This window comes from Apis dorsata, unplaced genomic scaffold (genome assembly GCF_000469605.1).
Source record: "Apis dorsata unplaced genomic scaffold, Apis dorsata 1.3 scaffold_67, whole genome shotgun sequence".
NCBI classification, from domain to species: Eukaryota; Metazoa; Arthropoda; class Insecta; order Hymenoptera; family Apidae; genus Apis; species Apis dorsata.
Window position 1 is genome coordinate 359,835 of NW_006263365.1, and position 11,912 is coordinate 371,746.

The 11,912-nt window shown below is 36.1% G+C and overlaps 1 protein-coding gene and 1 long non-coding RNA gene across 7 annotated transcripts in view; one reads left to right on the top strand and one right to left on the bottom strand.

Moving 5' to 3' along the window:
• LOC102675212 overlaps positions 1-11,912 on the top strand; it is a 49,637-nt gene that overhangs the window by 17,377 nt on the left and 20,348 nt on the right. The window lies entirely within an intron of this gene.
• LOC102674815 (solute carrier organic anion transporter family member 4A1) overlaps positions 1-11,912 on the bottom strand; it is a 46,813-nt gene that overhangs the window by 15,240 nt on the left and 19,661 nt on the right. For 3 of the 6 annotated variants that reach the window (XM_031515344.1, XM_031515345.1, XM_006609973.2), the window contains exon 3: positions 2,157-2,373. In XM_031515344.1, coding sequence (XP_031371204.1) covers positions 2,157-2,373 — 217 coding nt within the window. Of the gene's footprint in view, positions 1-1,314; positions 1,654-2,156; positions 2,374-4,325; positions 4,752-5,986; positions 6,377-11,912 lie in introns of those variants that run through there. The other 3 variants (XM_006609975.2, XM_006609974.2, XM_006609976.2) reach the window with 3 other exon arrangements.

Sequence of the window (11,912 nt, forward strand, 5' to 3'; positions counted from 1 at the left end):
TTCAACAATAAAAATGTGTATGGTGATTATTTAAGTTTTTGGAAGTATTGGTGTATTGTATTATTCGTGAGATATATATTTCGATTGACTTTTTTGAATGGAATTAATTTTCAGTTTAGTCGACGTGTTTCTAGTGAAAATTTAATAATTCTAATATAAAAAATAAAGAGATCTAACTCTCGAAATTTTGTTTTAACATTATCTTTTATTCCACGAATGAAACGTAATTTTATTTTTACTTTATGTAAATTTATGATTCATGATTTTTTTGCAATCTATATTTTTTTATTAAAATATTTAAGAATCACTTTACGCACTTTCATATCATTTTTGATGGCAGAGAAGAAAAATAATAGCACTTCTTAAATAAATATTCTTCGAAAAATATTTCATATTTATTTTCATCAAAATCGAAATATGAAACCAAGTTTCGACCAAATAAATAAAAATACACCAATACAAATATATATATATATATANCACTCCAACCTACCGCGAAAACCAATTTCTTCCCAGTAACTAGCAAGATAACCAAACTGCACCTCGAACAATTAAGTAACACTCTTAACTCGTCCCTCCCACACCAACCTTACAACATCCATCGAATTAACGCGTTCACAGACGGCCGTGGCCAGCAAGAGGCCTGGCTCGAGTGTCGGCGTATCCGGTGTCTGTCCACCCGGAAAATGAACCACCTTCGTTTCCCATTGTACCGCTAATAGGAGAATTTTAATTAAAACCGGTCGTGCAGCGCGGATAATTTGTTTCTCCAGCTGCTGGCCGACACTCCTCCCTCTTCTTCTATGCGCGTACGTTTTTTGTGTCTCGCTTCTTCTTACGTTGATCGATCGATGCGAGGAGGATGGATGATTATGATTTAACAGGGATTGGAATAATACTTGTAATACATGTATCGGATAGAAGATAATTTTCAATCAATTGTTTCTGCTTGGTATTTTGAAAATGAAGAAATCTGAAGTTTTGCTTAAGAATTATTCCACGTTAAAAATATCTTAGGATAATTTTAATTAAGGAAGACAGAATTTGAGAAGATTTTTGTAATCTAAGTAATGAAATTGTCTACTTCGTTTCTTATTTTTCACAAGAAACAACATTCCTCTTTAATCCATACTTCCCCTCTACCAATTCTCAAAGTACTGAAAAAAAAAAAAAAAAAAGGAAAAACAAAGAAATCCTTTAACTTTATACACGAATCCAATAGTGAAACGTTAATACTCGTTACAACATCCGAATTCTCATAACCCTGCGTGCACGAGCACCACTCACCACCGGCCTTATTCTCGACTTACGTACAGACGATTGCCGGCTCCATTGTCCAGCAATTTGTTCAATCCCATTCGCCTCGAAGAAGGCACGAACCTCCACACGACGATTTCTTTTGTCGGCCGAGTAGAGGAGCAGCGAGGGGAGGGGGACGAACAAACTTATTTAAACCGAATACGGCTACCGTGTTCCAACCTTTCCTCCACCCCTTTTAGCCAACGTCGACGACCTTCGTCTCGCCGCCCTTTTCGCCTCCGATCCGCTCTCCTTTCGTCGACGTGCACCACCCTCCAGCGCGTCAACCTCCTGCCACCGGGCCGGAAAACTCGATTTCCGGTTATCGTCAGTCACCGTCGACCCTATCCACCCCCCTCCCCTCCCTCTTCGCGCCACCGTGAAAGCTTCGAAATTGCATTCGAATGCACGGCTATTAGTAACGGCAAACGGCGATATCAGAGTCAATCAGCTTTGGGACCCGCGTGTCTGCGTGCACGGCCTGTTTACGCATACGAAAAATGAACCCGTGGATTCGTTCCAGTGAGCGACGAAATATTGTTTGTGGTTAAATGTCGCGTTTATGATCGACATCGGCACACGTTTTCGATACGAGAGCCAATGATTGCGGGGGAAATTCGATCGAGTGTTAAAATCGTGTATAAATCGTGTTTTCCAAATAATTGAACATTTTCACTCAAAGAATTATTATTAAAGGATTAAAGAATTATTAATTGTTCGAGATAAAAGAAAATCGATAAGATTGCTCCTTCTTCCTGAGTAAAAATAAATTGTAAATGACAAATTCGAAACGAATCGAAGTCAATGTTAAAATTAGTTTTATTCCTTATCCGGAGATAGAAATTTAAATTGCATACCTTGCATCGCACCTGTCCAGCATAACCAGAAGAGCGCCCATTTCGCGGTTCGAAATCGTTGCAAATATTTGGGTCTGAACCAGAACCAACCGCACTTCGGCTCCGCGGTCCTCTCCGTCTCCTTACCTGCTTCCGGCTTTATTTCCGGCTTCGTCGGCCCGTCCCTGAACTGTTCCGAAAAACTGGACAGGGTCTCGTGCATGTCCGGCACCCCCGACTGTAAATCACATTGTTCAGAATCGAGTTAGAATGATTAATTGCATCAATGTGCATTGATAATAATGAAATTAATTCGGTGAACAGGAATTGGTGATAAGGTGATACGTAAATCTTTGTGTTATGGATGTAGGATAAATTATTTTTTGAGAGAAAGGTTACTTTCCTAAGTACTATTGAAATTTCTTTTATTGATTGCCAAGATTATTTTTAATATGAAGATAATTCTGAGTTTTTATTAATTAAAATATATGTATATTCGATACGTAATTTTGCTAATATAAATAAAAATTTATTTGCAAAATCTTTTATTCTCTCGAAAAATGGAATAATTAAAACTATTAAATAATTAACTAATTGAATAAAAATATTTAGTAAAAATTATTAAAAGATTAAAATATTTTATTATTATTAAAAAAGTATTTTCTTTTTTTCCACCAGTTTATAAATCCAAAAATTAATAATTTCAAGATGTTTTACGCATTTCTAACGATTGAACGTGCTATTCATCGTGCATGATAAAAAGGAGATTAAAATTCATGATCTTACGTAAATAAAATCATAAGCGGAACGAGTTTGAATTGTAAATATGTACACGTCGAATTATTAGTTACCGGAAATTGCTCGATGTGTACCGAATAAATATATGTACAATATTCCCTTATCGGGTTTAATTATTGGGTTTTATCTATTATTACATAATATAAAATATATAATATGATATAAAATGTAGAATGCAATCGAGACGAGTATTCATAATCAGGAGTTTGTTTTATATTTTATCATTTCGCGTTAATACGTATGTAATTTTCATACGTTTAATCGATGGTAATTAACACTGTTCGATAGGCTACGTGTGAAATCGTAAAACCAGTTTTGCACCAGGAGTAATTATTACAAGGTTTCTCCTCAAACTTTCTCCAACGGTATTGAATTAATTTGTATATTTCGATTCAGTGCAGAGAAAGGTAATTACATTTGCATCATCGAGAATTTTGAGATAATATGATTTTTTTAAGTATAGTATATCTTATATTTTAAAAGTAAAATGGATTTTGATGGACAGTGGAATAATAAGATGGACAGTGGAATGTTTTTTAATGTTATTAATTTATGAAAGGAATGATAAAGCGTTTTCAGATTTATCACTGATGAAATATTTATTAAGAAGACGTTTTTAGATGAAAAGGCGAAGGAAAAATATTTACTCGGTAAAATGGAATTATAGGATTATCTATGAGATTATCTTTGAATATATTTTCATTTGATTGTTTAGAGAAATTTGTGAAAACAATGATGATAATTAGAGTGATAAAATACAAAGAAGAGAAAATATTTTAATTTAAATAAAATATCTAATCTATCGACCAATTACTCCTATTTTCATAAATATTGTGATAAATAATTTTACAATTAAAGATAGATATTAAAGATTGAATTAAAGTATACTGAAAATCAAATACAACTAATAATAAAAATGTTTAGAGAGAAAAACATTTAAGAAAAATCCTTCGTTGTGCTACAAAAATATCGCGAGAAAGCAAAACTTAAAAATTTAAATCTTGTGAAACGATAATCAACGAAACAAAAAAGAAAGAAAGAAAGAAGGAAAGAAAGATAAGGGAAAAGGGCATAATTAGATATATCGCGGAGTAAACTATGCAAATAAAATATTCATCGCGTGACACAATTGCAATGACTATCCCCAACTACCTTCAACCGATAATTCCATTTCACCATGAATACAAAATCAGGCCCATCCGTCTCAAACTCGGATCTCTCGCCTTCTTAAAAATGCACACGGTTACGAGGAACAACTTTATATGTAATTCATTCTCTCAACCCGCTACAACGGTTCGAAAATACATCTACAAAGCGATCGATCGGTTAGCATCGATGTCACGCTCGCCTCCTAAAATAAACGCAGAATCCAATATCTTTCAGGGTACTCACGCTGAATGCAAATTTATCCCTCATGATTCTTTCTGCCTCTTCTTTCACCTTTTAACCTAGAAAAACGAAACGAGATCACCGTAGTACCCAAAATGTACACGCTAGTTTCGAGTGTTACACCACGACGCGTTTCTCGAGCATCCTCGACTTCCGGTCCCTCCTCCAACAACCCGGTTCCGCCTAATTTTCTCAAAGAAACGGCGCAGATTGCCACCAAATCCCGCCAAATATTATTTCCATCGCGATCACGGATTCGTGGAGCGTGTCATGTTCCGCGAGATAGTTGGTCGAGCGAAAGTGACGTGGAGAGAACTTCCGGCACCTGGTCACGCTTCGTCGTTCACCATCGGTTTAACCACGATCGAAACGTGACAGAGACACGCGCGATCCTCCCCGACACGCTTGATAACGAATATTATTGTCCATTCAAAAGTCCAGGAGCGGAGGGATTTCTTCGAGCCCGCTCGATCTCTCGAATCGATTCCTCGAGATTCCTCGCTTCTTCCTCGATTAAAGATTCGCTCGAGAGAAGTCGTGGAATATCTAGAAAAAGCTTCGATCTCTCCTTTTTTTTTTTTTTTTTTCTTTCTTTTCTTACTTCGTTAGCTCGCTCTTCGAATGCCGTTTCCGCTTCGAGGAATCACGGATCTTATCGCGATTTGACTTGATTTCAACGTTGATTGTATAATTCGTATCTATTTCGGTTTAGAATATTTAAGAAGGGAAGATATCTTCGATGGAAGTGTTTTGAATTTTAGTTTTCTTTCGTTCGACGTTTCTTTCTTTCTTTCTTTCTTTTTTTTTTTTGGAAGTGCAAGCAAGACTCGTTTCCGTGGAAACGTTGCTAGCTCTGTCGTTTATCAAACGTCCAGATTGCAGTTTCCATTCCAGTTTCGAATGTAACTCCTCTTGTACGCGTCCTCCACTTCCGTTGTCCTCTGTTTCACCTGGATCAAAAGATTTATCGTCGTATCTTTACTTCCCCATCGATCACCCTCCCTGACTGGATTTAGAATTTTCGATGAGGGGAATTCTCTCTGGTGGATGTTCCAGTATATTCTCGTTTCGAAAGATCGTTTTATAAATAAATATAAGATAAATATTTTCAGTTCCAAATTCAGAATTTCTAACAAGAGATCATTTATTATTGTCGTAATTCTTGTAATTCAACTTCAGTCTTTATTTAATCTCTCTTTAATCCTTATTTAAATCTTGAATAAGATCTATAATATAAATATGACGATTTCTATAATATACCATTATATAATATACCATATATATATATATAATATACCATATTAATCGTTTATCATGTATCCAAAATCCACCATTTTCCATCCCCTTTCATGTATTTCTTCTTCATCCTCCACTTCCACAATTATTGTCACCTTCCTCTTATCCTCTTCGAATACTTAATCTCCCTTATTCACCGTCATAACTCGACTATCAATTAACCAATTAACCAATTCAACTCGATTCAAGTCTCTATATACAAAATTTTCTATCAATCAGTAGTATTTCAAATTCTCTCTCTCTCTCTTTTTTTCTTTCTCTCTACCACAAAAGAGAGAAATCCCTCTCAACATATCGCTCCTACACACATGCACTATCATTTGTCAAACATTATCTAGATTACGCTTTCCACCCCTTTCCAAACATACCTGCATCCTCCGCTTCCTGTTTCACCAGGTACTCTCTCGTCAAACGTCTCGAAACGATTCCATCCAGTCCATTCACACGCATCGTTATAAATCCTTGGAGAGGATATCGTTTTCCCTCTACCTCGTCTCCCATGAAATATTCATCGTCTACGCGGGATTTATAATCTCTTTATCCTCGATCCTATATATCGATTTCTAATGGGGGTCAAACGTGTTGCGATCGAAACTGTTGATAATGACTTTTCCTACGAATCAAGCGGTATAATGGAAGCGTGTATAGAAAATTTGCAACACTTTTCTCACGGATGCACGGACGCTGGTTGGTCTTTGTTCTCGTCTCTCGTCTTGTTAATGGAAAAGTTTGTCGAGGCGGTGGAAGTTGGTAAGATCCCGTTGGTAAAATTGCAACGAATTGTGGTTTTCGTTTAGGCAGTAGATTTCCCGTCTAGAAGTTTTTTGGGATTTATTGACCGATGTTTTAAAATTTTGTATATTGGCTGAAAAACGCTATGTGTTGTTACGATTTTACGGTTTCTTTGAAATTAAGTTTCGAGTAAATTGGAATTTTAAATATTAATTTAAATAGATTGATGCTTGAATGAGAAAATTTTTGAGATTCAAATAGTTTCAAACGTAGTAGTTTGGTAATTACAGCTTTAATTCGTTTTATTACGTTTTTAACATTGAATTTCGAGCGCGAGTAAACGATAAATCGTTTGGTACGTTGTTTGTCAAACGACAATGACAATTTTAGATCCTATTTTCGGCGATTAGAAGGCTTCAAAATTCGTAAGAATAAACTTATGTAAATTTCATTGGATTAAACTGCGGTTCTATTTCGAATCGTCTACGATCACTCGCCGATTTTAGAAGCGAAATCTTCACAGTCGAAGTCGATATTCAAATGTCTTTAAGATCCAGGAAACTTTGCACTTCGGTCACAGGTTTCTCACGACAAACTCCTTAGATTCAAATACTTCAGATTTCCATTCTTGAAAATTCAAACTTCGAGATGAAATTTAACACTGCCGATCTCTATTTCCATAGAAATATTAATTTTTCGAATCTTTAAAACTCGGGAATCATCTATCATCTTCGTAGATATAAAATTCGCAAAATCAAAGAATACACGCGATTTATTCCTCAGCAATCACTGGAATGCGAATAAGAGATTCGAATCCACGCATAAAATCCAATCTTCATCAATTTCACGAATAAAAAAATTCGATCTTGTATCAAATGTGAAAATTTCAAACTCAAAAACCACCGAATCTAAGAACAAATTTTCTTCAATCTCGTCTCGACAAAATAAAAATTCGATACTACACTTTCTTCACCTATTGATATTACATTATAATCCCGAATAATCTTCGACTATTCTACAATCTTCTTAAAAAAAAAAAAGATCCAGAATCAAACACGAAAATACCAAACTATTCGAGATCCACCGATTTCCCATCGATATTATACGTCGAGGGAAGGATCTATCCTCGAACGCGATCGCGATCACGAAGGCGGCCACGCAAACGAGACGATTCAAGAGCAGCACGACTACCTAAGGCCGCGTGTCACACGCGACTGAGGATCGCGAGCTCGTGCTCTCAGAGTTTTCCCCGCGAGTTAAACCACCGTATATGCTACTACCGCCACGACAGACATTCTCCGTCCTTCTCCTTCCTTCCACCTCCTCTCCCTCCCCGGCTCTCCCCACCTTTCCAACCCCTTCTCTCTCTCCACTCCAACCTCTCTCTCTCTTCTCCTTCCTCCGCTACCATTTCCGTCTCGCTCCCTCTCTTCTCCAACCCTTTCCAAACTATCTCTCCCTCCCTTCCTCCCTCTCTATTTCTCTCTCCGTCCACGCGACACATTGTAAACCGCCCCCTACTAGCTGTTGCTTCGCTCGAGCACCGAAAAACCGGCCACCATCCGATAAGACTCATTAATTCGCCTTAATTGCGCGCATTCCGCCAACGATTAAACGTTTTGAAACAAGAACGTATCGAGGAGGTTTTCTTCTTGTTGTTGTTGTTGATGGTGTTTTAAAGAGGAAGTTTTGGGGAGGGAGAAGTTTGGGTGACGGTGGTTTGCGAACTGGTATGGTGGTTTAAGGAGTTTCTTGTGGGTTTTAGTAGTTCATTCGGACTTTTTGGTGTGCAGGGATATTATATAGGGTTAATTTGTGTTATCGAGTATTGTTCGGTTCACTTAGGGATTGGAGGGGTCAAGTGGTTAATTTCTTCGATTCAGCAAATTATATTGTAACGCGCAAATGTTACGATATTTCGATTAATATTCGAAACAGATCTTTTTTCCAATTAAAAAGAAATTCCCATACGAGGACAAAATGTCGAAAAACGTGCGACACTACTATTTCTCTTATTTCGAAACAATGCGAACTATGGTGCGTAGCACGAATCCTAGTGGGAGAGGAGAGGATCGAACGTCCATCGGTGCCGTTGTCGCGTAAATTGCCTTTCTCCCCCCTCGACTTTTGACCGCAGCAAGGCAAGCTATCGCGAAACTGCGGGAATCGACGAGACAAACTGCAACTCCCATCGCTAGGGCCAGCAACGAAACCGATAGCATCCCAAGTTCCACCTATTTTCCAGGTCCCCGTTGTAACGAGTTTCTTAATGCTTTGTATCGAGAAACGCATTTGTCTTCCGGCGTTCCATTAACGAGCCTCCGTTACCGTTACTCCCTTCCAGTCGTTTCCATGTTAAAATGGAACGAGTTAGAAAAATATTTCGAAAGGCAACGTTGTATTTTTTATTATTTACTAGTAGCAATTTTCGTTGTTGGTATTAATCTTAATATTCGAACGTTCTATTAATGTTATCTGAAATATATATATGTATATGTATTATCTCTACTGTACGATAAATATAGTTTTCCCTTATCGCGCTAGTTGAAATAAAATTTAATTTGAAATCGAATGTGCAATAAACATTAAAATATAAAATTGCGTATCTAGTTTTGAACCGTTGAAACGAAATATTTTCGGAGAACGGAGGAGTGAAAATTGTTTGCAAGATTATTTTACTAATAGTAGTGTGTTTATAAAAAGTATACAATTTTTTAAATCTTTTTTTCACGAATAGGGTTAATTTTTTCTCTTTATGCATCTATTTGTTTCCTTTTCCTGATAAATCAAATAATATTTAACGATAAAGAGAATATTTCAATAAAATATTGTCGTTGGTGCATAATATTTATCCTATCGTATACACAAATATTTCCATCTTCAACAATTCCCTCGTATCGATAAAAATATAAGAGCAAATATATACTGTATACGCGAAAGGAGAATAACAGTGTACGGTTAGAATACGAGTGGAAAAAATGTAAGAGGACCGAGGGAATATTTTATAGAAACTTTTCGCCAAGTTTCTCATATTTCAAGATGAGGTAGGTCAGGCATGGTATCAACCGTTGGAGAAACGTGTTTCGAATTTATGACAGTAATAACCTAAGTATGCAGCCTCGAAAACTTACAAATAAATCATGTTGATAATATTGGTCGTTAGGGGAGGACCTCGGTTGATGGGAGACCATGAAGATCCGAGGAATCGATATCGAATTCTAACGTTGAATACGATAAAAGGAAAAAAGATTTTGTTTGTTTTTAGAAAAGTTATTAGAATTTTGTATTCTATCAATATCTGCGTTATTTATCTTGTGCATCTATTTTCTTGATATCGATATTTTTTTTAATTTCTTCGTCAATTGTTTTTTTTTTTAATTCTACAATTCTTCAATATTATCGAATATCATTATTTTATAGTTGAAAGTACTTCAGTTGTTTATCTCTCGTCGAACGATCCTCTTTTATCTTGGCTATTTTTCTTAAAATTAATCGAACTACGTAAACGAAGGTGGAATAGATTTGCCTAGACATCATATTATCCATGAGAGAAAAGGATGTGCATCGTTTCAGAAAGAATCAGCGTTTCACCGTCGAAATTCGCGAAGCGTTAAATTAAATTTCCCAGAGGTGTCAGCCTCAGTATCGAGAAGACCGATTGACATGGAACTATCGATATTTAAACGATAACATCCTCTATGAATTGATCGTTGACCAGAGGCTCTCATTTCACCTCGTTATTCAATAAATCTGAAAACAAAGAAAAAGATAAATAAAAGTTCACAAAGTTCAATAATTTAATCGTCGAATAATAAAACTTGTTATTTCTCTTTTTTTCTTAATCGAAATTAAGATATGTATTTTTCCAGAAGAAACGAAAAAATTTAGCAATGATATATTAAATTTATATTAATAAAATTTCCCTACAATAATAACATATATTACAATCATAATATTTATTCGTCCATATATACTTTTTATTTATATCTCCATCATCTTAATTGTATTCAATATTTATTCCAAGATCAAGATACCTTCACCATTTCCACAAATTACTATAAATTTAAAAAAAATACCAACATATTTCCACAAGTATATTATACTTGTGTTTAATCCAATTCAAACTCCAACTATCAAGTAACCAACCATCGAATTCCTCGATGGTCCCCCAGCCGTTGAACCCGTTAGAGAGTATTTATCAATGAAAAGGCACCGGTGCATTTCGAATTTCTCGAAATGCAACATGCTTGTACCGCAACGATAACGGAACTCGAGTAATTAAACTCTTCCTATCTTTAGGGGACCAGTTCCGTCCCCTTGGACTCCCCCCTTCACTCATTTATGCCTCTGCGTTTTCTCAAATATTCACAATTGACGCCCACGCACCTTTCTATCCTCTCCTTCTTTCCTCGATCGTTTTCAGACAACAGATCTCGTTGATAGAGGTTGATAAGGGTCAAGGTATGATGCATTCAAAAAAATTACTGTATTACAAGACGTTTCATTCTTTAGTTTTATTAAAAAATTCCTGTTGCAAAATGGAATCGGTGGCCACGACGTTGCATCATTTCCTTTATTCCATCCGTCGTGTTTCGAGGTATTTTTATACGATGAGGGTTCCGACGAGATGAAATGGTTAACGGATGGAGGAGTGGTTCGTTGTACGAGTTTTTCTTGGTTCCAATTTTTTCGGGATATTGTTCCACAAGAGTAAGAGGTAAATGAGACGTCTGAGTGGGGATAGTCTTCGTGTTGTACGAGAGAAGATATTTATAATGACAATTTTTTCTTTTTATTTTGCAATTTTATTAATTGTATTATATGAAGAATGTTGAGATGAAGAATGTTCAAGCCTATTAACGTAATAAAATATTTCCTTTTGATTCTGTAAGTAGATTTATAAATCTATTGTAACCTTCTTCTTGTCAATTAAGTATTAAAAATACTAAATATGCATATTATATAATATGTACATTTATATATTCTTTCATTGAGATTTTATACATACCTTCATACCTTATAATACAATTTTTAATTATGGTTTAATAAGAAATAAAATTAAAATTAGATTTTCTAAATTTATTTCTTTCTTTTCTAACTCACCATATTCTAATATATTTCCATTCTTCTCGATATTCCTATAATCTTTGCAACAGAATAATAATAAAAGGGAACAAAACCTAACCTAGAAAACAACCAAACGCAACCATACTAGATATACCCATCGATCCCGAGCATCAATACCCTCGAATCCTCATCAAATCTATCCAAGGAACCGTATTACACACAAAATCCCCTCCCCTCCCCCCTCCAAAGCTTTTCCACGATATTTCGTTTCGTTTTAAATCCTCGAAGCCCCGAAGGCGTCCACCATTCCAAATCGAATACCGCGTTCATTAAAACGCACGTTGAACGGCGATTTGTTTGACGAGCTTCGGGCGCATAGACATTATCCAACAGGAGAAGAAGGAAAAAAAACGCAATATACGCGTGTTGTGTGCTCGTCGTGCACAATGGCGAAAAGGCCGTGTGTCAACGTTCGTTTGCCCGATGCAAACGTGT